General features: G+C 39.5%; 1 protein-coding gene across 2 annotated transcripts in view; it reads right to left on the bottom strand.

Annotated features, from left to right (window-relative positions):
* Positions 1-27,862, bottom strand: part of cntn4 (contactin 4) — a 161,752-nt gene that overhangs the window by 50,743 nt on the left and 83,147 nt on the right. For both annotated transcript variants that reach the window (XM_079460380.1, XM_079460381.1), the window contains exons 4-5: positions 26,389-26,564; positions 16,584-16,679 (exon numbers count right to left, since the gene is read on the bottom strand). In XM_079460380.1, coding sequence (XP_079316506.1) covers positions 16,584-16,679; positions 26,389-26,564 — 272 coding nt within the window. The remainder of the gene's footprint in view (positions 1-16,583; positions 16,680-26,388; positions 26,565-27,862) is intronic.

Here is a 27,862-nt window from a genome sequence, read left to right as displayed (position 1 = left end):
TGTCAATGGTAAATCCATTTGCAGAAGGTTGTAATGTTCTACTCAGCAGCTCCCTGGCAGCGCATTTAATCGACAGACACGTAGCATCTCCCCGGCTCATCCCAATCAAACCCACTCACTTGTTAGCTAATTAAACAAAACAGTCTTGCAGGATTCCTGCCTGGGAACCGGTCATTTATCACAGTTTGATCTAATCCATTGCCATGGGCTTTGGCTATCTCGAGCGCAGGAGGAATCTGAGCGGCTTGGTTTTCCCCCCTTGCTGAGCACTGAGAGCCAAGTTAACATCATATCTTCTGTTGAGGCAGGGGTTGAGAGACAAGGTAAGAATCGTGTGGCGTTAAGGGAGCAGAGTGAGGTGCCGGTTATCTCCGGTTCTTGTTAGAGGCATGCCTTGGAATTGTTTGATAAGTTGCTCGCAGGAGATACAATACACGCATACACAGGTATACAGGAATCGCGTCAAGGGTTGAGGAGCGTAATGAGATTTTGTGTTATCACACATTGCAAACAGTTTTTGACTTTAATCCTGCCATTCATACGATCGATGAATTCTCACAATGCTATTCATTTATTTTTCTGAAGCAAAAATGTAAGTTGCTATAGCACAGCTGCTGCAAAAGTACAGATTTAAAAAGCGAAATAAAGCTTAGGGCTTAGGGGTGGGATACGTTTTCTTTAATATTTATTATTCAGACCTTTAGATTTATGTTTTTTATATTGTTTGATCAGCGAGGTCCTGAGGAATGAATCAAGGAATTAGAAAAAAGTATTTAAATACATTAGAACTATATATTTTTACCTTTCCCCCGTGTAGACTCCCTAATAAAGTCAATTTTTAAGCCGGTTTTCTCCCAAAAAAGAAAAGATTAAAAGAGATTGTAAATGCTGTGCTGAATTGACCTTACACTATGTGAATTGTTCAAGGTTCACTTTGAAATTGACGTGTTCTGTGAGAAGCCACGACTCTTCAATTTGAAGGATCCCTGGAGGGGACTGTCAGACGCTGACAAAACTCAGTTTGCATTATTCCAGAAATGCTGGGCTTGCAAAAAGCCAGCAGAGGAGTCAATATAAAACGAAAAGGGAACAAATACGCCTTATAGGATTTGTGCAAACTGTACGGACACATGGAGAGTATTGAAGATGAGTTTGAAAAAAACGTTTTGGGTTTCAAAGGGAAGGTGTTTCTTGAAACTCAAGGTTTTGTTGAGTTAACATATACTGTAAAGTTATCAGTTTTAAGCTTAAATGGGTAGTCTAGTGAGACAGCTATTTTTTGGAAAAGGCTGTATTCCTCAGGTCTGTAAATCGGATGGTAAGCTACGCGGTTTTGAGGTATTGTTCATATTTAATAACCAGTTATATGCCAATGTAATGCTGTAAGGAGTAGTAATAAATAAATTAGCAGCAAAAAGATATTTCAACACAATCTCAAGTCAAAATTTTTACTATTTCACGAGGTGGTCAATTTTGGCTAATAATAGTTTGATTTGCTTTCGCGCCAATGACGTTAGGTTTAGGGGCGAGGTTAGGGGTGGGGCTTCAGTATTGCTTTTTTCTAGGGCTGTCAGACGATTAATCGCATAATATATAACTGTGTACTGAGCATATTCATCTTGTATTTATAAACACATACACAAACATAACAAAGAGTAAATGATAATATATATTTTCCATTATTGGTAAAGACAGTTAAATACATCTTAATATTTCCTAAATATACATACATATTTGTGCATGTTATTTGTGTTTATAAATACAAAATTATTATATGCACAGTTCACCTTTTCTCGGTCTTAACAGTAATAAGAGATTATGCTCATTGGTTCTCCCCATCAATTAAGTAAGGCTGTGTCGGACAACATCACCGTCGATGGCTCTACCACAAAGTTTCAAACTAAACTTAAACATTTTGGTGGGGTTTTTGATGCCAATTTAACTTTTGATGTTCAAAACACGGTTAAAAATATTTCTTTCATCCAATGTTGATGTTCTCTGTCGCTGAGAGGTTGATTAACACCTTTGTGTTTTCCCGTATAGACTATTGTAATGCGTAGTTCAGTGGGGTCTCTAAAGCTACCCTAACAAATTGCAGGTTGTGCAACATTGTGACTAGATCTGATCTAGGCTAAGAAATCAAATCAAGCCAATTTTGGAGTCTTTGCATTGGCTCCCTGTTAGGTTTAGGGTTGATATTAAAATCTTGATGCTTACTTATAAGGCTTTGCATGGGTTGGCACCTCAATATCTAACTGAGCTTCAAATTCCCTATAGTCTAGTATTTTTATATTTAATAGTTGTATAGTTTATTATTACACAGACATATATTATGTAAACACAAACTTTTATTGTGGATACGATTAATTGTTTGACAGCCCTTCTTTTTTCTGTAGAAAACGTACATTTTTGTGCTCTTCACAACATACAAACTCATGCGAATTAGCCTAAAATAGTGAGGAATTCCCATGGGAATAGATTGGATATTTTCTAGCACATGGGATCTATATGCTTTTTACTATTCCTACCATTAACATAAAATGATCAAGGTGACGGTGTAATCTGGTATCATAATATTTGTGCTGCTCATGTGTAGACCTACAATTAAAAGAAAAGATGTTCAGACCTCAGGCTAGGTTTCTAGTAGCCCTGCTGATTAAACAGTCTATCTGCCAAAGAATTCTCTTCCTCCCATATGCATCACCAAAGCAAAAAAAAACAATTGCCTTCCTCATATTTATTCCAGCTGCAAGAACGCATTTTTGCAAAGGTGATGAAACTGAGAGAAAAAAATCAAAGCAGACGAAAGATGCCATCTATGATCGCTTTTCCACCATCACCATCCGTGACGATTCATAGCAGCCGGTACGTAAATTGTTTCATCTTCCGCCGCAGAGCTGATAACGGACATTTTTAGAATGTAAACACAAACGCGTAACGCGTAACTTGGTAATATGAGAGACTGAACTATAAAGCCTCTGCGAGCATTCAGTAGCACGATTCAAAATCAGAGCCGAGAACAGTTTGTAATCGTGCCGTGTCGAACCAGGCTCACGTGGAAACAAAACAGTAACCGTTTCGGACTGTGCTTAGAACGGTTTGGCGCGATGGTGGAAAAGCGCTCTATAGTTCCAAACGCCGGTTTCAGTTCCAATCAAAGAGACCCATTCATTGTTTCTGCTCTGCCGTGCCGCGAGCAGGAAATAAAGCTTTATGAAAAGATGCACATATCTGCCTCTAAATCGTGAATTATCTATGCAAGCTCTTGATGAATTTTAATAGCATTTAATAATACATGTGAGACTTGATGTGACAACAGTATGCATTTTCAATTGCCATGTCTCGGATCACATAAGCTTTACGCTTTGCAAAAATATCAAAAAAGTCCACTGACTAATTAATCATTATTAATTACTAGTAAATAGGATAGAGAAGAGAATCCTGTTATTTTAACTTATGAATCAACAATTTTTTTTACAATTACAATTATTAAATATAAATATTTGTTAATGCCCTGACTTGGGGAGTCATGAATAATTGTAACAGCATGTGCAGCCTTTAAAATAGACTAGATTAACTTGGCAGATACATGTAGGAAATATACTGATGACTCAGCTTGCACTACGCAGATTTCCGTCCAATCAGATTCTCTCTAGAATGGAAATGTCACCTAATGCTACCTGCAACCAAGTAGTAATCACAGCTAATAAATAAACGACACAACATCTTGTTCAACAGGAAATACAAACATGCACATTCACACAGAAAAGGCAAAACCTGAAGGAACAGTCTTCATTTTACCGGAGGCCTACGGAATATTACATCCTCCTGTTCTCTGTTAACAGTTCCAGACGGAGTGCATATGCTCTGTGCTCTTAAGAGCCCGCAAGATTGTGGGGCAGATTCCATCTCCATTATTAACACGATTGCAAAAAGAAGCGATTTCAGCGTTCACTACACCTGAAAGGACCGATTCCATTAGGAATAGGTCAGCTGCACCCCTAAACATACTGTAGTTATTGTGTAATGCGGAGAATGATTCTGTTTCAGTGGAGTGTGGTGAATTTCTGGGTTTGTGTTTTTATTCCAATATAACTGAATGTTACATTTGACGTTGACACAGTTTCTGAGACATACAGAAGACCCGCACACCTGACACTGTAAACCAAACCGGGACTGTTTTATATTATAATTTAGAGTAACATCAAAGTATGGTTAAATTGCACTTGAATCATTTAACCATTAGGCAAGGACACAGATCACAAAGAAGACTTCATTAATATCTCAATTGCTTCTTCAAGATATCAACCCAAATAAAAGCATACGCTCGCTGTTTTCTTTTGAAGTCTTCTGTTTCTCAATAAAAAACGTTAAACTTTATATAGAAATTTGGATAGTGTTACTTGAATATCCCTCTTTGGATACAAATTCAGTAATACTGTAATTGCACATATACAGCTGCGGAAAAAATGAAGAGACCAAATGTTCATTTAATCATTATTTTTAGATGTATTGTGGTCCTTCCTGTCCAGTGTCTGTTGAATGTGAACAAAATCAAACCTCAGGAATGACAAAGTCATCCAACAGCAATGTGAAAGACTGACAGCATTACAAGACACATAAAAACTGTGATAACAGTTCACCCAAAAATGAAAATTCTGTCATAATTTACTCACGCTCTTGTCAGGTCAAACCTGTATGACTTTCTTTCTTCCGCAGAACACAAACATATTTTGAAAACTGTGGTTGACCGAACAGCGATGGCCGCCATTCACTTCCATTGTTTTTTTTTGTGTCCATTCCATGGCTGCCACCGGTGTTCGGTTTTCAACATTCTTCAAAATATCTTCTTTTGTGTTGACACAAAATATGAACTTGTTTTCTCTGCAGTATTTGAAAACACAGAGCACATTTTTGACCCGTTTCTCCAGTTTTCATTTTCTGCAAATAAATGCAAACAGAAACTATAGTTTTAATTTGAAATTTGTAGTCCACAGAATGAATCATTTAACCTAAACTTCACCTACTAAATTCAGAAAAACTGAAAATAATTTTGAAATGGTCCCTTCATTTTCGGTGCAGCTAATAATTTATTTATTACCTCTCCCTATTACACGGACGGAATAACATTCCTGTAAAGTCGATAATCTTGTCCTCAAAGTCTCTTGCCTAAGTTAAACCCCCCCCGGCCTGAATTACGTGAATGGCCTCTGTTTGCAGAGAGCTGTGAGCTTTCTAGACTGAAGTGGAGGTGGCAGCCGCTCAACTGCTTGTGCGTGACTGATTTGACCTGACTGAAGGAGCCAGGAAGTCATGATTTGGGTTTACGCTGCACATTTCTGAAGAAGTGGGGCGCTCTTGAAGTCACTCGCACAGATAAACATTTACTCATGCTCGTAATGCCGCGTCCAGCGATGAATGATGCGTTTTTGTAAAGAATCCTGACAGTTCTCAGTTGACTCAACTTCGAGAATCGTCTTGCAGTGCTTTCCGAATACGCAAGGATGTGAGATGACAACCGGAGGAATGGAGGACAAAAAATTATGTCATGTTGCACTTTGTAGGGAATCTAAAATAGCTAGAAGCCATTTTTATCACCTCTCTATTAACACATATCCTTTGTCCTTGCTAACTTGTTTCTCCTGTACAAATTGTGTCATTAGCGCTGCTTGCTAAAGCAAAACCTCTATGTATGTCGTTCAAACCAGCCTAAGACGGTTCGCATTATTTGCAAGCAGCACTTGCAACACATAAAAATCATGTTGTTATTAATATGCTGCTGTACTATTCAATATAAAAGGTTCAATGAAACAAAATAAATGCTTTTTCATAGTGATTGCTTTGAGAAATCTCATTTAAAGATATAATGCAAGGCAGACAGCGCTAAGCATTACTCCTAAGTCGCTTAAGCCCAGCAGTCTAACACATAATCAGTTGTTTTGTTGTTAAGAATGAGTGGCAGAGTATTCCTGCAGGCCTGAAGTTATTCCCACAAGAACCAAGGGATCGGCGTACGGGTGGTTGTGGGGATGTGTGTGTGGTGTTTGTCAGCGGGAGCCGTGGGGACATCATGATGTGTGACTGGTGTCCAGCTGAGAGGGAATGCTGTTTACTGGTACACATACAGCAACTTAAGACAGGAGCTAATTCGAGGTTTCAGCAGATCTGAACCTAACAAATGTGGCAGTTAAGAGGCACGTACACGTACTGTTTGCGCTCTATACAGCACATGCTGATTTGAGAAAAACTCCTTTAGATACATTTGATATGGAGGAGCTTCCCGCTGATACTTTGTGAATCAAATTCAACTATTTCAAATTGATAAACTGAAGTCAATTCTGCATTAGTTTCACTCCGTATTAGAGATGAAAGAAGGTCGAAAGCAATAACCAATAACTATGTTTATGTGAAGGCCGATAAGCAACGTTAATAACAATGTTATATAGATGCTTTTTAGTTTGAAGCAGTTTTATCACTAGTTCAGAGTGAAATCGGGCATGACAAACAATGTAATATGACATAAACAGATAAAAAAAACGAAAATTCTGTCATTATTTACTTAACATTTTTCCTGTTTATTTATGGGTGAACTGTTCTTTTGATATAGTTTAACCTAAAATGTTTGTCAGCTACCTTGCTTTGTATAATAACTGACAGATAATCACATTAAAAAAGAATATAGTAAAATTGATAGATACTACAGTTTGTTGTACCGTTTGATATTTTGATATATAAATACAATATTAAGTATACTTCAGTCATTTTTCATCTATACAGCAGCTACTGTAGTACGTTTGTTCCTCATGGCGCAGGGTGATTTTCCACACTCTCTGAATGTAAGAGACTTTAATTAATCTGTTCACAGCATGTCCAGATGTTAAGTAGAGGGGCTATGATGAAATACTCCGCGAATGATGTCTTAATAAAACCCCATAATACATGGTACCAAATCGCTTCTCAATTATTCACTGTTCATACTGTATTTATAATATCGTTCGTGTTAACGCTTACAGAGAGATGTCGCTATTTCAAAGGAGAGGTTCATACAATTTAAAAGAGGTTCATAAAAGAACGAGTCTCAAAACACTTCTGTAGATCTCAATGGAATTCAGAGTTCTGGGAATATCTTCGAGTAGTTTGAAAAGTCATCAAGTATTCGGAGAAGTTTAGCGCTGTCACTACAAAGAAATACTTGAGGGATTTTTATAACCACAGAATCCCCATTTTTTGTATAAGTAAGAATTTATCATTAATACGGTATGTTTTAAGGATGTCTACAAACTAAATTCGCATTTGGTAGATATAAGCATTCAAACCTGACAGTCAATACGGATCAACGATTTTTAAAACATCATTAGATTCCAGGCTGTGAGGTAAGCAAATTACTATTGGCTATTTTAAAAAGGGGGAGTGGCCGATCAATTTGTCCTGACTACACTCCCTTTTTCATTGAAGATGTGCATTTCAAGACACGTCAGTGGGTCTTTAATAATCTTTTTATAATATTGAATTCAACCTGTTAAAATGTTGACTGTTGTTTAAAAATATCTTAATGTCTAAGTAGGTGAATTGACCTTTTTATTCAGAAAAATAGAGCAGAGATAATTCATCGCACTTTAAATCCGTGGTCTGTCAGGAACTGCCAATTGCAGGCAGTTGAAGGTGGTGGGGGAAAACAAAGACTTTATTACAACATAACACAAACTGTTAGGACTCTGTCCTTCCTGTCTCGAGCTTTCAAGCTCCCTGGGCAGAGTCATGACATTGCCACGTCTTTCGGGTTTCTGTTGTGTTATGTGTGGAGACATGTGGCTTTATGTTGTTACGTGATGCCACGTGTCTTCCTGTTATGTCTCTCAGCCCCACCCTCCTATCTCCTGTTAGGGTTTCATTCCCATCGTCTGTTTTGTAATTCACCTCGTTAGGGTTTCATTCCCATCAGCTGTCACCACTCTCCCCATGTAATCACTCCTCGTTAGTGTCTCCCTTTATATGGTCTCAGTTTCTCTCTGTTCAGTGTTGGTGCATTGTCTTTATCTATTGTCTACTGTTCATGTGTAACACGGATGTCTTGTCGTTGGATTACATGTTGTTCCTGTTCCAGTTTGTAGACTTATTATTTCTCTTTTATATAGACCTTGGTTTTTCCCCTCGTGGAAAGTGTTTGTTTCTAGTGTTTGTTGGCTAGTGTGTTTTTGTTCTTGTTTTTCCCCATTGCGGGTGTTTTATTTAATAAACATTTATATTTAACCTTCGTCTGCCTGCATCTGGGTTCTGTCCAAAACCATTTCGTGACAGAATGCACCAACCCATAAGAACCCAGCAGGCGGCGATTTTCCCTGCAAGGCCTCGCCAGCCTGGTCCCCTCTCCAACATTCGCCAGGGGAACTTGGACCGGGACGAGTACCTGGACAGGTTCCTGGAAGCCGCAGTGGAGGAGCTCTTCGGGGAGGAAGAGGTGACGGCGGCATTCAACAGCGGACTGAGGGTCCCCCTATCGCCTGCGGAGATGAGGAGGCTGAGACCGCTTGGCTTCGAGGGTGTGCTCCAGTTCGCCATGAGCCGACCGGAGCCCAGTGTCTCCGTCTGTCCGAGGTTGTCTTCTCCGTTGGGCCCCATCCCCGAGGATCACATCCTGGAGCTTGGGGTGGTGACCACCACCGCACCAACAGCCTCGGACCCTGCAACCTCTTCACCACCTACCAGTCGTCAGGGCAAGCGTGGAAGGAGAGAGTCCTGGGGGTCCTCTTCGGAGGCCTCCAACGCGGAGCCAGCCCCGTCCTTCACCTCCTTCCTCCAGCCGACTACCAGGAGATTGGCTCGGCAGAAGAGGAAGAGGCAACGGAGGGGGGCACGTAACCCAGCCCAGCCGGCGCTCCTGCCGGTTCTCCAGCTGGGTTCACAGCCAGCGATCCAGCAGGCGTCCAGACCTGCCTCTCCGCAGGTTTCCAGACCTGCCTCTCCGCAGGCGTCAGGACCTGCCTTTCCGCAGGCGTCAGTACCTGCCTTTCCGCAGGCGTCAGGACCTGCTTCTCAGCAGGCGTCAGGACCTGCTTCTCAGCAGGCGTCAGGACCTGCCTCTCAGCAGGCGTCAGGACCTGCCTCTCAGCAGGCGTCAGGACCTGCCTCTCAGCAGGCGTCAGGACCTGCCTTTCCGCAGGCGTCAGGACCTGCCTTTCCGCAGGCGTCAGGACCTGCCTCTCCGCAGGCGTCAGGACCTGCCTCTCCGCAGGCGTCAGGACCTGCCTCTCCGCAGGCGTCAGGACCTGCCTCTCCGCAGGCGTCAGGACCTGCCTCTCCGCAGGCGTCAGGACCTGCCTCTCCGCAGGCGTCAGGACCTGCCTCTCCGCAGGCGTCAGGACCTGCCTCTCCGCAGGCGTCAGGACCTGCCTCTCCGCAGGCGTCAGGACCTGCCTCTCCGCAGGCGTCAGGACCTGCCTCTCCGCAGGCGTCAGGACCTGCCTTTCCCCAGGCGTCAGGACCTGCCTTTCCGCAGGCGTCAGGACCTGCCTTTCCGCAGGCGTCAGGACCTGCCTTTCCGCAGGCGTCAGGACCTGCCTTTCCGCAGGCGTCAGGACCTGCCTTTCCGCAGGCATCAGGACCTGCCTTTCCGCAGGCATCAGGACCTGCCTTTCCGCAGGCGGCCGGACCTGCCCTTCCGCAGGCGGCCGGACCTGCCCTTCCGCAGGCGGCCTTCCAGCTAGTGCCTCAGCCGGCCTTCCAGCCGGTGCCTCAGCCAGTTCTCCGGCCGGCATCACCTCAAGCTTTTTTCCCCCTTGGACACACACCTCTCCCTAGCCCCTTCAAGTCCCCGCCGGTCTCGTCCGGTTGCTTCAAGTCCCCGCCGGTCTCGTCCGGTTGCTTCAAGTCCCCGCCGGTCTCATCCGGTTGCTTCAAGTCCCCGCCAGTCTCGTCCGGTTGCTTCAAGTCCCCGCCGGTCTCGTCCGGTTGCTTCAAGTCCCCGCCGGTCTCGTCCGGTTGCTTCAAGTCCCCGCCGGTCTCGTCCGGTTGCTTCAAGTCCCCGCCGGTCTCGTCCGGTTGCTTCAAGTCTCCTCAACCTGTCCCACCCTTTTCTGGTGTCCCCAAGGTTTGGCCTCCCATTCCCCCACCCCCCCTCCCATGTTTGTTGTTTTTGTTGACCCACCCGAACCCCTTCATAGCCTCCCTTATGTTCCCTTTAGTTTGTTCTGTGTTGTTCTTGTGGTGTTTGTCTTTGTGCTTTTGTGTTTTGGCCCGCTGAGGTTTCTCCCTTGAGACGCCATGGGGCGTTTCTGGGGGCGGGGGTAATGTTAGGACTCTGTCCTTCCTGTCTCGAGCTTTCAAGCTCCCTGGGCAGAGTCATAACATTGCCACGTCTTTCGGGTTTCTGTTGTGTTATGTGTGGAGACATGTGGCTTTATGTTGTTACGTGATGCCACGTGTCTTCCTGTTATGTCTCTCAGCCCCACCCTCCTATCTCCTGTTAGGGTTTCATTCCCATCGTCTGTTTTGTAATTCACCTCGTTAGGGTTTCATTCCCATCAGCTGTCACCACTCTCCCCATGTAATCACTCCTCGTTAGTGTCTCCCTTTATATGGTCTCAGTTTCTCTCTGTTCAGTGTTGGTGCATTGTCTTTATCTATTGTCTACTGTTCATGTGTAACACGGATGTCTTGTCGTTGGATTACATGTTGTTCCTGTTCCAGTTTGTAGACTTATTATTTCTCTTTTATATAGACCTTGGTTTTTCCCCTCGTGGAAAGTGTTTGTTTCTAGTGTTTGTTGGCTAGTGTGTTTTTGTTCTTGTTTTTCCCCATTGCGGGTGTTTTATTTAATAAACATTTATATTTAACCTTCGTCTGCCTGCATCTGGGTTCTGTCCAAAACCATTTCGTGACACAAACACCCATGATGGGGAGAAAACTGACTTGACTAAAATTCAAAACACTTGCCACAAGGGGGCAAAAACTAAAGACAACGAAACAACGTGAGTCAAGGGTAGGTAACGGCAAGGGTAGGTCAGGTCAAGGCAAGGCAAGGCAAGGCTAAACACATGGCACGATTAACACGGTACACCGCACATGTACACTGCAGTTTGCACACAAACACGGAAACTAGTACAACGAACTAGCACAAGACAACAGACATGAGGGCATTAAGTAGGGAGACTAACAAAGGAAATAACAATGGGCAGGTGTGGGTAATAAGACACAGGCGGGAAGCTAACTAGGAAACGAGAGGGGCGGGGCCAAAGACAAGACCAGAGAGAACGCATATTATGTCATGACCGACAATAATATGTTTCTCTCCACACGAAAACATGTGGCCCAGTCATGATCCTGCCACTAGACTAGGAAATCAAGACAGAACCATGACAGTGGTCCACACGTTCACAAAACCATTAGCTCTCAAATTGGAAAGAAATATGCAGATGATTTGGAAAAGATCTGTTTCGGTTTCACAGTCTGAGTCACAAGCTCACAAATGTATACACACGCGGGCAGTCTGCTGCGCTAATACGCGACCGTCGCTCTTCCACGTGTCATCGCATTTGTATTGGTGAAACGTAACAGTCATCACGCTCTCTCTCTCTCCATCTCCCTTGCCAGTGGATCATATACAGCTCAATCAGCATGTGTAAGCGCATCTTTGGCATGCAGCATGCAGCATAAGGAAGCGGGGGGCCAGCTGTCTTCTTCTCTGTATGTTTCCCCAGACAGTTGCTCTGGCAGGGAGGCCTCCGCTCCTGACGAGAGGTTCTCTGCAGCGTACGAGCCCTCAACGCTGCAGCCAGTCATTCAGACCCCCAGTGCAGAAGGCAATAAATAGCACTAAGCCGCCGTGTTCATTCGTTATTGCGCCACCCACAGACTTTGCCAAGTTTGACTGTGGAGGGTGCTTGGGGGAGATGGCATGAATAATCAACATCATCGTCAGCTGTCAAAGTAGTCAGTGTTTTTGAAAGAGGACGCGAATGGGAGAGCACATTTGTAATGGGTGATGAAAAACTACAGTAGTAACTATCCACGACTAAATTAGTAACGCAACTAACAAGAAGTTCAATGAGCGATTGATGTGTTTATTATGTTTACTTAAGTAATTAGATATGAAACTTTCTCCTGTAACAGGTTACTACACTTACTGTTACATGTAATAAGGTATCAAGGGACCTCTATTGTTATATAATATCATTGTGTTTTATACTGGATATCAATGAATTATTATTTAAACTAATTAACAGTTTAATTTAAAACAATTAAGCAAAAACCTCCTTCCTGTTTAAACCCAGATGCATTGCGCGTACACGAAACTCAGAAATAACAGTTCCCTTCTAGACAGTTTCCTTCTTACAGGATTCAAAGATAAAGCGCGCTCCACCACCAAAATGTATTCTTATCTCATTTGTGAGGACAGCTGAAAGCAAGCTTTGATGAACCAGCATCTACACAGTGAGAAAAACACCTCAGTAAATGCAACACAAAAAACACGTTTCGGTACATCACAGATTTTTGTGAACCAGTATCAAGGGCAAAGAAGAAAAGCAAACGTAACGACTGTAGGACAGCACATTCTGGATTATTTTGACTGGGAGTCCAAGTATTTACTGGTAAAAAGAACACATGGCTTGTCTCACATACAAAAAATTGACATCTTTACATCTCAGTCAAGCTGCACTTTCAAATAAGACAAAAAACTTTAGAAAACGAAGCTAAAGGTATCATTTGTAATTTTGCACCAAAGATAAATAGTGAAAACATGCAGGAATATAACTGTCACAGCTAGTCTGCAATTTGATGTATACATTGCACATACAGTGCTGCAGTTCACACTATATTGTAGACAACATGACAGTTATCAAGAAAGTGTAAATATGTACAGGGCTAAATGTGTGAGCCATGTTAAAATGAGTACAGAAAAGGAAAATGACTGAGCAATATAGGATGCTTGTTGCATCACCACTACATCACATCATTATAATCTCTGAATAAAAAATGACAACAATTTGAAGCTTGGCACACGAATGGGAAAACCCCATTATGTCCAATTATCTAATTTACTAGATCTTTCCCACTAATCTGGTTTCTTTGCTGGCCCATTGCTTGCTGAAGCTACCAAATTGATATTGTCTAACACTCGCCCGCTCACCTGCTCCAGTTTGGATGAGTAAAAAAAATGTTGTAAGAAACTTATTGGAAATAAAGACTAACCCTTGGTCACATTTACTATATTAAAAATAGATCTACAAACATCTTTGAACCAACCACTTCCTTTTCAAGCATTAAGATCTTGGCACTTTTAAGATATAAGTTTGAAACTAGCAGATCAAGAACTTTTAAGTCAGTCATCATTGACTCCCCTTCTTGTCATTTAACACCTTTACAACTTTTTTTCTTCCTCAGAACACAAAAGAAGATGGTAACCGAACTGCACTGGCCCCCGTTCACTTCTGTTGCATAGAAACAAAACGAATGCAAGTGAATGGTGGCCAATTGACTACATTCTTCAAAAAATCTTCTTTTGTGGTCTGCACAATTTTTGGTTGAACTATCACTTTAAGAGATTACCTAAATTACAAATGATATCCAATAATATTGATTTATAAATTGAATTCATCCTAAAATAGATCAATATAGGCTTTACTAGCATATAATAGTCCACAGCTGTCTACCGATGCACTCAACGAACTATATAATCTTGATACTAATCTCTTCATATTTAAATTTCAACATTTACCAGAAATGCTAAAGTAAATACATTTGAGACGAGCGTCTGCATATGTTATTTTGTGTTCCTCAACTAATTCCTATGTCATTCTTAATCTGAAAGACAGGGGTAATAATAAATAATATAAATTTTTAATTGAGTCTGTTCTGCCACATTACCATTATGCTAAATATCCTTTAGATCCCATGAAGTTCAATTAATGTCATAATATTGAAAATATGAATATTAAAACTAAACTGAACATCCATTGTAACAAATAACTGACAAATGCAAAACCAACCAAAAACAACTTTCTTTTTGCATGCTGCGTTTGAGTTTTGCACACTGTTAATTTGCTCACATTACAAAAAGGCTTTGGATCCACGCCACACTTCAAAAAGGCCATGCTAAAAAGCACCCATTGAGCAATAAACGCTAACAAAGCATTTCCTCTAACAAGAAACACTGTTGGCACCATTAATAAGCAGTTGAATCACATGCCGTCGGATTAATTGATGGAGGCCATCAAAGTGATGGCAGAGTTAATGGACATTTCATGTTGGAGGTAGAGAAGAAATGTTCAGCAGAGGTTTGGGAAACTTAGAGGGAAATACATGGGAGGGGCAACCCAGCAAGGAGGAAAAGATTAATGTCCTTCAAGCTGATGGTTCAGGGTATTTAGCTCTTTTCCAGAACCTAGTGAGATGGCTCCATAGGCAGATTTTTAAGCCATAATAGACCAAAAAGGCCAGTCTACCAAGATACGCTGCCAAGGCAGCATTGCACTCATCCTTTACAGAAAAAAACAATCCCAGAATGCACTGCAACAAGCGAGTGAAAAAATGCATCCAGTGGTGGAAAACACCACTATATTATAAATATCAATGTGTTAATAAAAATGTATTATTAAATTAATAATGAAATTTATTAATATAACAAAAACAGTTTAGAATGAAATAGAAATTGTTTACATATTTTAAAATCAATAATTATCATATCAACAATTGTTGTGTTTATAAAAATAATTTCAAGTCAATAATGAAATTTATTAATCACATTAAAAGAAATCATAATAAAACTAAATTATATTTTATAACAGTATTTTTAAATCAAGAATTATTAAATTATGAAAGTATTTGTGTATATGTTTGTAAAAATGATTATTAACAATGAAATTTAATCCAATTAAAATGGTTATAATTAAATTAAATATATTTGTTTCAATCAAGAAGCTGTGTACCTACGTTTATAAAAATCATTATTATTAAATTAATAATGAAAGCTAAACTTTTTAAAATCAAGAATTACTAAATAAAGATTTTTATATTCAACCAATAATCAAACCCAATTTAAAAAACCCAATACATTTTTTTTGTATTGAAACAGAATTTGTGTGTTTATAAAAATATGATTAAATCAATAACCCAATAAAATTCAGAATTTGTGTTTGCTATCTATTTATGTTTATTACACTGCTGACCAGACCAGAATTGTTGAAAATTTAACAAATGCATTTGCCACAAGTGTTGCCACAAATAAAACATCAGTGACAACCACTAAAAAATGTAGATGCAACCGGTCATTATGTTTTTTACAGTGTCATGTTATGGGAAAAGTCATCTGGTATGCTGGTGTGATTTCGCAATTTAGCTTAACTAGCAAATATTTCTTGGTCAATCTGCTTTTAAAAGCACAAATGATTACAAAAATTGCACAAAACACAATATGTGACTAAACCGTCACGTGACTAGCAGCAGGACAGACTATTGTTGTCATTCCTGTATTGGTGAATGGCGTCTCCCCATACGCTCTGTGTGAAAAGCGCTATTTGTATGAGTCGCTGACTATATACTTTATCCAAATCAATCACTTATGATGTTCCATCACAATTAGGATGCCGCCACAAAAGTCAGCTACCTCTCACTAGGTTTCACAGTCTTTGTGTAATGCAGGAAGATAATGATCATGATGTATGGATTTTTGACCCGCATCCCTCATTCTGTATGGGGAAGGATGCTACTTCACGCTATAGGGAGGTAGGTGAAGGTGAAAAGGGCAGACACACAAACAGCCCTGTCTCCAGAGGTCGGCTGGGCTTGCCTACACATGCTGTCAGAGAATTGAGAGATGCTGATGGGATTATATGATCGGTGGATTGGACAGCTCAGTACCAAGGGACCAAGAGAAACCTTTCTTCTGGAACCATGAGGGATGGGGAGAGTGGGGTGAGCTGCACCACTTTCTACTTATAAATTGTCCTCTAGGCAAGGGGAAGTGAGATAGAGGTAAAACTAATATTCAAAATTATAATTTAACATGTCTGCTATCAACTGAAATTAGAAGAAAGCGTCTATTAAATAGGGCCATAAAAATAAGACTTCCCCAGCGCCACAAATCGGGGCGAAAGTTGAATCCTGGGGAAATATATAAATGATTTACCTATCAAATAAAAAGATGAACATAAATGCAAATAGCTCATTCCTACGTCTTAATTTGCAGCAAATTATTCATCAGCGTGAAAAAGGTTTATTATACAAAACCGTTTAATTGAGTTTGCAACATCTGCAATAGTATCTGTTAAAGTAATACGTAATGCTTTTTGAGCAAAATTTAAACAAATGCTTATTATTGGATCTACCATGCTTTACAGCTACTGTTTGTAGAAATATGAAGAGTAGCAATTTACACAGGTACACCGGGCAATTAAATGCTAAACAACATTCACAAAACACGGACACATCATTCATGTAAACATAGTATATATAATTACATGAAATAAAACATTAAAACAAAAAAAATGGAAAAAGGCCCACTGACATATATTAACCCATTAAATATAATTTGGATGGTGGACTGAAGTGCAAGAAGAGAAATGGGAAAGAGGGGTGCGAATACTGACCTCCCGAGTGAGGGGGCGGGCCGCAGAGAAGCACCACCCCCTGCCCTTCCCTGACAGACACAGAACTCCGCTTGTGGGTTTTGAAGTTTTCCAAGTCTGGAAGAAAAAAGGGAGAGGGTGTAAATGAGAGTTAAACAAAGAAAGAAAAAACAAATTCCCCAGTTATTCCCAAAACATTTCTTATTTCTGTTAAGATGCAGAATTGCAGGTCAATGAATGAAAATATGTGTAGAGCGCATGACGTGATTTTTTTCTTGAAAAACAATTTTGCGCTACAATCCACAAACTTGGGGCCTCGGGGGAGGGTGTATAAAGGTATGATAAATAGCTGTTAGCTGTACTCGGGGCTATATCACCACCCATTGTGTCTGTTTAGTGTGTCTGAGAAAAGTCAAGCTTTATACTGACTTAGATTTGAATAAACGGAAAAAGTTTGGGGATGAAAGTTAAAGAAAAAGACGAGGCCAAAGAGGCAGCCACTGGGAAGGTAGGGAAGTGTCTGGCATGTATTACTGATATGATTCCCCGCTGTTTTTTGAAGATCAGAGTGAAACTAGATTTTTTTTGAAGAAAATGTGAGTGGCCTGCCCATGCAAACCTCAACGGCACAATGCTTAGGTGTTAGACACGGTTGCCAGGGTAGGATTATGACGTTGCTATGGTGTTTCGAGTTTTTGCTACACAGTTGCCAGGGTGGTTTCAAAGTCATTTTAAGACAAGTACACCTGGAGGTAGTTTGACCAGACTACTTTTTCTCATCTTTTAATATCATTTCTAGTATGTTTGAAGCACAAATGTGTGGGATGAATTACATACCCAGTTGTTCTCCCAAAATCTCTCATAATTTACTCACCATCATGACTTTCTTTCTTCCGCAGAACACAAAAGAGAATATTTTGAAGAACGCTGGCAACCAAAGATTTTTTATTTCATGTAAGCTATCCTTTTAAAACTAGAGGTTGTTAGATAGATATCTTCTCCGAAGAGCAATAAAAGCACCCTGACAAAAGTTAAATCTCAAAAAAATTACATTTATAATCACCGGCGATGACATTTTATGAGGGTTAACAGATTAGAGGCAAATGTGAGGACAAAATCAATGAGTCCCTCCAAACAGAAGAGCACTCTTGCATTCCGCTGCGCCCCAACCGTGGCGACGCTCCGTTCAGCGCAAGCCACACACGAGTGATTTTAATAGCTCTTGCGGTTATCAGGCCTCCTTTCAGTTTTATTCATCACAAAATGTGCCGGCAACCATTACAAAGCCATTCCGAAAGTGCATTAGAACCTAAAATTCACATTCCTTTGAAACTAATTTATGTTTGACAATTGACAGAAAACAATAACAAGTCAGAACAGCTTCCTGCTCGTTCCCCTGCGCAATTGTTGTCGAAAATCTTTGGGAAAGGTAATTCGTACAGGCAGATCGAATGCATGGAGGATTATCAACTTTTAAAAGGGTGAAAAGGAAAAACCTTCCATATCATGTGATGTTGGGTTTAAAGGCAGAGCGTCCAATGAAATGTAACTGATATTTTGGTGCAAATTCATCTGTCCATTGGTAGAATCTAGCCAAATTAGCCAGATGCCAACATAGACAGGTTGGATGATATGAAAAATGTTCACACGACAATTTAAAAAAGCTTAAGATGTGTTTTTGAACATTTCCAGCTGGTCTAAGATGGTCAAAATTACATAATAGATGCAATACTTGCAGATCTTAAATACTACGAAGAAAACAAGCTCATATTTATGTTTTAAAATGTTTTAAACACAATACCAATGTTTTTACATGCATCTTTTAATCAATGCCTTATTCACTTGTTTATTTTTAACTTTTATTTGTATTCAACGTCAACACTGCATTCTGTCGGGCATATGCTGTTCCTTTTAAATAAGCTGAAATGTTTCTATACCCTTTTTTTACTTACAATCTTGGCACAGTGTTGGGTCACCACTCCATGTCCAATGTAAAATCTGGGTCCTGAAGCAAAACTGGTTTCTAACATCTGAATTAGGTCACGGAGAAGGGATTTTAATGCCATCCGTGCTGCACTTCGAGGATCAAAAATACAGATGCTGATGTAAAAATTTCTGCGAGACCAGCAAGCTTTTGAATTCGAAACAGTAAAGTCAGCTTCACCAGGCCCTGCTGTCATCTTGCTCAAAGTGATTGTACATCAAAGTTCAGCATGCTGTTTACTCGAATCACTCATGTTCAAGAAAACCTTTCAACAAGCCTCATCATACAGCTTCTCGCTAAATAATTGGGTGCTTCTTGACTACGGACACTTCTGACCCTGTGAAACATGAACATAAACTCTCTTCAAATGCATTTTTCACACCGTCACTAGTTGATTTAATTTGAAATACATGTGTTATATGAGAACTTTGTCATTTCTGAAAGTCACAAAAAATATAATCTCTTCAAACACTTCTACTAATGTATTTTACTATTTGAAATGACAATGGTAGATTACAATTAAAAATATTTGATAACACAAAACGTTCAAAAGTTCATTTTTATGAACCCAAAATAAATAAAAATTTCTAATAATTTATCATGGAAATGTTTTCCTGCCAAAGTCATTCATTTCGAAATCATTTTCATTCAATAAAGTTTTAATTGTATAATTTCTATGTTAAAAATACGTTTTGTAATGAATCAACAATCGCTGTATATTCTTATGTAAACAACTGATTCTAGATTCAAGCATATGTCTACACTCTCAAAAGGATGTGTTATTTTGTAAACACATCATGTGTCAATTTAACACATTTAAATAAATCAAAGGGACACCACAAATTGATTTAAAAATAACACAAAATGTCTTATTTTTAACACAACTGTTTTTAGAGTTAAAGACCGGCAAACATTTAAAATAAGTAACCCTAAACTTGTGAACAGTAGTGTACATATACAGTGAAAACATACTATTATATAATAATATTTTAGCATGTCTGCATGATTTGGTAAAATGAAAGACTGGAAACTATTCTGCTTAAAAAATTACAAATTTTTACTTTATTAATATATTATAATAATATAGGAAATTTACATCACACGTCTAATATTTCATCCCTATCATGTTCTTAACTGACACGTCACCTCCCTTGATAACCAGTACACAACTCATAAAATGATTAAATCAAACAAAACAATTATATCCCAATACTTGTACAGCACGCAAGTGACATTTAATGGCACATATTGCACAAATCGGAAGAATTAACCCACATTAACCTGGCTTCTGATGGCTCTGCGGTGTCACCCGGAGCACCGATGCAGTGAAGATGCTCTTTATGGGCCAAATCAATGCTAAATCTTCTTGACTCCCCGCTATCACTTAAGCCTAAACACAGGCCACTGATTGGTTCTGCTTCAGGGATAGATTTAAATGTGAAATTATGGAGCCTGATGGTTTATAAAGAGAACTATAAGGTCATCAAGGATGTGTCATTTTGGCTAGAGGACAAGTCTATTAGAAGGCTTTGCCTAATTATTCCTTAAAACATACATTTCCCTTTAACCCCATGGAGCTAGAAGAAAACACGAGTCTTCTATTACAGAAAGCAATTCTCTGGCATTTTCCACATTAATATGTGACTTTGCGGTAAACCTCGTACACCTCTGCAATGAGCGGTTTGTAATGAAGGAGTAATTTCTGTAATTGCTTTTTCACCGGGCTAGAGAGAAAGAGACAGCGCCAATGAGCTGTCGAAAACATGCTGGTTATTTTATTTTAGGAATTAGTCTAAATTTCAATTACGCCCGTTCTGATTTCAAACGTTGGTCTAAGTTGTGTCTTTAAAATGTCCTTTGTGCTGGAAAATACTTTTATAATGCAAGCAATGCTTAAATGAAAATGAAAATTAAACATCCAAATCTGTATCAGGACAGCTGGGCCCTTTTCCCTAAAGCACACCAAATGCTCGGTTTACAAAGGCCATCGCAATGAATTCAAGTCACAGATGTGTCATGAATTGTATAAAGCTTATTGACAGATTGTTAATACTTGTAATACTTGCAGGCTAATTAGCCTTATGAATGTCGGGGCACAGCCGGGAAGGAGGCTTGCTAATTATTCATCATTTGTTCATATTAATGTGACACAATGTCACACTTCTTTGTTTTCTGCGGAAATTCTGTTTCTTTCTGTTTACGGTATCTGTTCGAATCTAGTTCACGTTATTTTTATTTTATTTCGGAAACTTGAAATGCTGCATACAGCGGGGATATGAACTAGGGACGCAGGTGTGTGGGAGATACAAGTGAAAGTGAGGCCTTGAATTTCACATTACAGAAAATGATTTGGGTTATGAGTATAAAATTATAACAGTACCGTAGGGTGTGGGCGGTATAACTAAAATCACAATATGAGTAACTTTGTCACTAGAAAGGTGCATCACACAATATAGTACAATGAAGAAGTTTGTTTATTAAATAACCCGGTGATAATGCGTATCTCGGCTTTATTTTATTAGTTGTCTTTTTATATGAAACTGGATGCAAAGCAAAATAAAAAAATGTTCAAAACAAGTACGCGTGAAAGTAGTTTTAAATGTTTTAACACTTACAGCGTGTCTACACTGGACGCGACCAGCGCATCGCAACACGACACACGGCTTTATGGGATTGTCACTTTTTGCATCCAGTGTGGAAAAGATTTAGTTTTAGTTTACTTTTGTCCAGTGTAGACACAGGGTTAAGTTAAAAAACACAAGACAAAACCTGAAAAATATTACACATAATACATCTTGCAGTTTAAACAGTATAGCAAGATGACGCACATTTTTGTACCATGCATGCCATGCTCAGCTCCAGAAGTGTTAATATTATGTTGCCAAAAAAAGCTAAAATTGTAGTTTCATTCTTTAAGTTAATTGTGACTAAACTTCAAGCACAAACCCAATGTATAACTACACGACGAAAAGCGAACAACCAACCCCCCCCAAAAAACAGCACTTGGGCACTCATGATTATAAGCCTATTGGATTCAATCTCGGGATGATGGGAAGGCAACAAAGGGCCAGACTGGCACTTTCATGTCAATGAAACAGAGGATGTTAGATAAAAGCCTAACAGAAGCCATAAAATTGAGAGCCTACAAGAACAAAGTGGACAAACACATTCGACATCTAAGGTAGTGAATTAATTTGAGTCGAGAAAAAAAATAAGTCTTTTTGGGTATATTTTGGATAGAGATAAAAGCCGAAGTGATTTTAAGAGGGGACATATGGTCACGCGGAGAGAGAGGGAGGCGGGCCGGTTCACATCGCTAGAGGTTTACCTTACTGACAACTGCATCTTCATGTGACTACATTTATTTATTTATTTTGTGTGTCTGTAGTGGGGGGTTACAAGAGGTGCTGCTGGCTATTCCATCTACGCAAACCAAAAAGAGCAAAGGGACTATTGTTGTTTAAAGTACTCAGGGGGCTGTTTTCTTCCGGATAGCACGCAACTGAAGGGTTTTCAAAAGAAGGGCTGTGTGCGATACAAAACAGAGAGGGAAGTTCATCACATGCTTCTTTCAATACTACACAGCTGAAAGCATTCCCTTCTCTAGTTCCCCTGAAGAAATGTGCCATAATGCATGCAGCATCAACCACTTGCTGGAAAGGACAACTTTACAAAAGAATACATCCCATCGCCATTTGGGCTGATCCAGATGGCATTCACTGAGCCAGTAATGCTAAGAAAATACAGTGTTATACAATATCAACGGAGACAACGCATGCACATAACCAAAAATCCTATAATTATCATGATAGATAGATACTTGTTTAATAAACATTTTACATCTGTGAACAACATCCAAAGTAGGTTTTGTTAAATATTACCGCAGTAGATAAACTACAAATATACTATGTAAACTAGAAATATACTTAAGTTTACTACAATTATATGCTATATGTATGTATATACTATAGTTTACTATTAAAAGTACAGTGTAATGTACTATTTACATATCTGCCCTTAGAGCCAAGCTAAACTAGAAATGTTAAACCTTTTTTTATAATTAATTTTGATACATAAATACTATCATTTACATTATTTGTACATTGCCAAATATATACTGTGTATGTAAACTGTCCTGTGTGTCCTGGTGTGGCAGCAAAAGAAAAAAATTAACAATGAAGATATATATCTCTCATGCCATTTAATATTTTAATTATAAATATAAATATTACTATTATAGGATAATATAATATTACCATTTTTTTCAAAATTTTTGCTGTCACACCATAGGACACACTAGACACTTTATTTGTCAACTACCCATATATCATTAATTTATACAAACACGATCAATTCACACAATGACCAATTAAGCTTTGGAGATGTGTAACCATTGAGGTATTATTTTGAGAATTGTTTTTCTTTACCTAAATACTTGAATTGGCACTTATTATAATAATATAAGTGATAACAGGTATAAAACAGATTTGGAAATAACAACGAGAAAGGTTGTACTGTAGCCATAACCTAATGTCACATGAGATATTTCCCATGATGCAATCCATAACAGCTGAGAATGAAGAAAAACGAGGCGGCTGAGGAACTTCCAGCTCCTCCCAAGTGATCTGACGGGATGTACAGTAATCCAAATGAACCTGACTATCATACGCCGTGGGCGATTTTTAAATGCCAGCATAACTTATCGTGCTTCTCGTAAGCCGCTGTGTCTTTATAAAGACTGGTGATTCACACGACCCTCCCACCACAGGAAGTAGATGAAACGCTCTCATCAGACCGCCTGGAAAAATCCAGCCGTTTTTAACTGTGAAATGGGACAGAATAAAAGGAAATCCTTTAAGATATTCCACGTCTGCTGATAAAATGGTGTCTCGAGCTCTCTCTTTCCTTGTCACTCTTTTAACTACTGTTCAAATTTCTTTGAATACATTTCTTTTTGAAAGACAATTCTAAAAGCTTTTATCCCAAAAAAAAGACTTGCTGGAACAAGCTTGAGCAATACCAAAAAACAAACAAACGTATATCCATGTCCCAAAAACAGTAACGGTGATATTTTTTGTCATAATAAAGTTGATAATTGTCTTTATGTAAAAACCGTACATTCTAAAGTACGATGGATATAAAACAAATTTTAGTTTGGAGGGAAAAATGTATCAGATGTATGTACATCACTTAGTGTTTAAATTATCACGCAAAAAGTATTCATACTACGAGTGGACTGTCTCTACAGAGTTGTAGCCTCTGTGACAACTTGCCCCTGTGACAACTAGCCCCTTGAATCTCCAGATAAATAACAACATAGATAAAGTTGCAAAAATGCTTTATTCTACCTGAGACCACAATGTTTGTAATAATACAGATGCATTACCTAATTTTGTCACAGGCCCTTTAATTGCAATGGCACATTACAATCGGGGTCTTCTCGAAGACCCCAGAAAACATGAAAATGAAAAAGCTGTATATGTGAAATACGATTAAGAAGCAGCACACGGTCGTCTCTATCAGTGGCGTTTTAATTAAAAACTTTTTGCAATTCCCAGAATGCAATTACTGCTTTAGGGACCGTCGCATTGAAACTGACAATTTTTCTCATTTCCTATGCATCTACTGACAAGCCTTTCAATATCTGCTTAATTCATCCAATCCTATTCAGAGGGAATGAGAAAAAAACATTTTATCACGTTCAATGAAAGTCTCTTTTATAACCTGTACTTTTGATCAATTGAAAGCACACAAATGCACCGTACAAGCTTACACCACAGTAACTGTAAACGTATTTTCACACATTAAGTGATTTTCAACAGACATTTATTCGGAAAGAAAAGGCAGAACTGTTTATAGACAAATGTAGTCTGTAAGACACAAGAAGTTCAAACGGTACCTATAATTTTTTTTTAACTCAGCACTAGCAGAAAGCTGCCAGTTGTCTATTTACAATAACAACATAAGAAGGTATTTTTAATTTAGTGGGAGCGCATAGTCTAAAGCGAATGGCGCAGAGCGTAAGTGGGCATTACCGAATCCACTTTTGCTAGTTTAAGGAAGGGAAGCGTGCAAGGTGCATGGTCTAAAAGGGTTGTCCCTATTCTCCTAATGAATCATGGGTGTGTTTTGGGCAAAATGAGCAGTAAACCAGTCAGAGTCTCATCTCCGATTCCAGATTCGCTGTTTACGCGGCGGAATTTGCAAGAGCAAAGACCGAACGCTTCGCCAGAGAGGAAACGCATCTGCTCGTGAGCTTTAACCTCAGACCATCTACAGGGCAAGCCGTATTTTTTATCTTTATGTACACAATAATAATCTTTTACGCTGTAGTCCTTCTATTTATTTATGTCTGTGTGCCGCTGTGCGTCCCGCTGTGTGTAATAAGCAGGATGTAAGCGTGCTGTGCACCCGCCTATAGGAGCATACATATTGCGCCATTGACTTTAGACCAGGTTTCTGTTTGCAGGGGCGCGGTCTATTTCTATTTCAGTTGCCTCAAAAACGCGCCAACAATGCGCCCAAACACACCTCGTCTTCAGACCAGCACGCCCACCGGTGCACAAATTGGCGCAAATGCATTTGCTATTTAAACAACATGGCGAAGGACGTGAAAACGATAACTGCGTCGGACTGAAACTAGAATTATACACTCGCGTCGCGCCTGCTTAACGATAGGGCCCATCAAATTCCAAACGGCATATAGATGACCTTAAAGTTTAAACACATGGACAAAAAGCCACAAAACCTCAAGTTTGATTTTACGGCCTCTCTAAAAGCTGCTTTACGATGTGGTCTAAAGCACCGAAAGCAGCGTCTCCACTTTACCGCATTAGAACGTTTGAAGAATTAAAGTCGGAGATGTGACTTCTCGATTCCACCTTTACATATTCTCATGCACGCCATCGCCTCCGACAAATTCTCCAGCATTAGACACCAAATTAGAAAATATCCCATTTAATAACATCAGCTGCCCTTTAAATTATTCTCTTGAACCCGCAGCACTCCATCATGCGGTGGAGTTAATTAAGCTATGGAGAGCGTAATAAAGAAGATGGATGTGAAGCTGTAAGAGACACGTGCCCCCACCATGCGACAACAACCGGAGCTTAGTAAGGTCAGAGACAGACGATTGATGGATCTGTCAGCCAATCGTCTTACGTTGTCGGCAACCCCCCACCCTTTCCTCCGAGGAATTAGATTGGTCCTGCCCGGGGATGCCAACACCGTTGGATTAGAAATGGCCTTGCTGGGAATGTGGTGAATCAGAATTCAATTGGAAAGACCAATCGGTTATTTGTTAGTGATGCTGTATTCTAAAACGAGTCAACCAATCGGTGCAGATTACACGAAGACCGATAGAGGTAACTGACAATGACTATATTAGCATTTACACAAAACCGTATGCTTCATTGTTTTCAACAAGTTGAATGCTTAATTTGGTGGATTTAACTTTAGTTTTATGTTAGTATTTGGCAACAATTTAGCTGTCAGTCATAACGTTCAAAACAACCGTAACAAGCTTAGCAAAACCTGAACCTCATTTATTTAGTCTCATTATCCGTCTCTATAAATGGTCACTGAACCTGGCCCTTGAACAACCTGGATACAAGTGTGTGTGTGTTTGTGTGTGACAGAGCGATAAAGAAACAGGGATGAGAGAAAAAAAGGCCTCTCTAGTATGCCAGGCTCTCCTTAGGGATGTACATGTATTTTCATTTTTACCATGTTATCTGCAGGGAAAACAAGGGCCAGCATACAGGTTCACACTGTCAGGTCTTGATGTTCTGCTTGTTTGGACCTGAACAGTGCTGCTGGTTTGATCAAAGATCAGAGACTTACATGCAAAGGTTAGACTGGCCTCCCTGCTGACGATAGTCCCAAAGGAGTTGGATGCGAGGCACTGGTAGGTCCCGGCGTCCTCGTCTTTGTTGAGATGGGTGATGCGAAGGTTGCCTCCAGAGAGGCTGTGGTGAGATCCAGGTTTAGGGTTGATCAAGGTTCCATTAAGTTTCCACCTACAAAACAAGGGAGCACGATTTAGATAAGAGCTGGAGAAGGAAAGAACTACAAATATCTACTGGGAAACAGAACATCTGGTGAAACTACATGTAGGAAAACGAAATCAGACAAATGTTTTAAATGTCTCGGTTGTTTCTTTCCGACAGCTATGAAGATTAAATGCCTCTTGCATCTTAGATTTTACTCTTGAGAGAAGTGACAGAAGAAGTCTTAGTGATGTCTTAATCTATGCTCAGATTTACAATTATACCTGCCATCAAAAGAATACAACTCAAATATTTCTCATAACATTTTTCCTTTCTCTATAATACAGCTAAACTACTGTATAAATATTTAACTTTTTTCTATTCTTCTCAGAAATTTACTATAAGCTTACATGAATAAAATATAACTGAAAACTATGAAATATAGTCTTTAGTCTATAGTAACCTTGAGTATCTGGACATATGCATGTCGTAAATGAGATAAAATGTCACTTTTTATAGATACAAAGTGACATTTCTTAGGCTTAATTGTCCAAAAACCTTTAAGGCCACTGTTTACAATATTAAATAAATATACCTTATTTCTGAGTAGCTTTTAAAAACGTGGGCTGCTAAAATAACGTTACAAACCTTATGTCTGAGCTTAACTTAAAAATAAAGTTTATTAAGAAAACATATGGCAGGAAGCAGACACTGCAGTGATGTTAACATTCGAGGGAAATTTTTTGCATCGACGTGCCAAACGAGTGCTGGCAGCCTGGGCACAAATCTGGGCTGGTGAAACAAAAGTTCCAAGTGTGATCCAACGGCAAGAAAACTGGTGAACTCCACAGAGTTGCTTAGATTTACTCGTATCATTAGACCCGTGATTAAAGCACTTGGCACACTACACTAACTCCAAAGGGACTGTCCCTGCAATTAATACGCTGTAAAATGAAACAAAGTAGCATAAAGCTTGTTTGCTAAATGAAAAGCAACCAGTCCTGCAAATCCAGAGGCCTGTTGTCTTTCCTATATCAAGATTAATGCCCACAATGCCACGGTTTGTGACCATTCATCTTTTGGACACCAAGTCACACACCATCAAATCTGAGGTTCATCATTGCAGAAGACCAATTAAAAGAAATACAGTCAGCGCACACCACGGCATTGCACTCGGCGTGTCATCACGGTGGGAATTTACAGAGATTATTGAAGGATATAATATGTTTAAGATAACAGCTGAAGACACATCCTATCAAAAAGCATTATTAATATATACAGGCTGCCCGATCAATACAGACAAATTTCAGTGTTTCATCTTTCTAGAG

Source organism: Barbatula barbatula (assembly GCF_947034865.1).
Source record: "Barbatula barbatula genome assembly, chromosome: 7".
Lineage (NCBI taxonomy): Eukaryota > Metazoa > Chordata > Actinopteri > Cypriniformes > Nemacheilidae > Barbatula > Barbatula barbatula.
The sequence above is the reverse complement of the archived record's forward strand: the minus strand, read 5'-3'. Positions and strand labels throughout refer to the sequence as shown.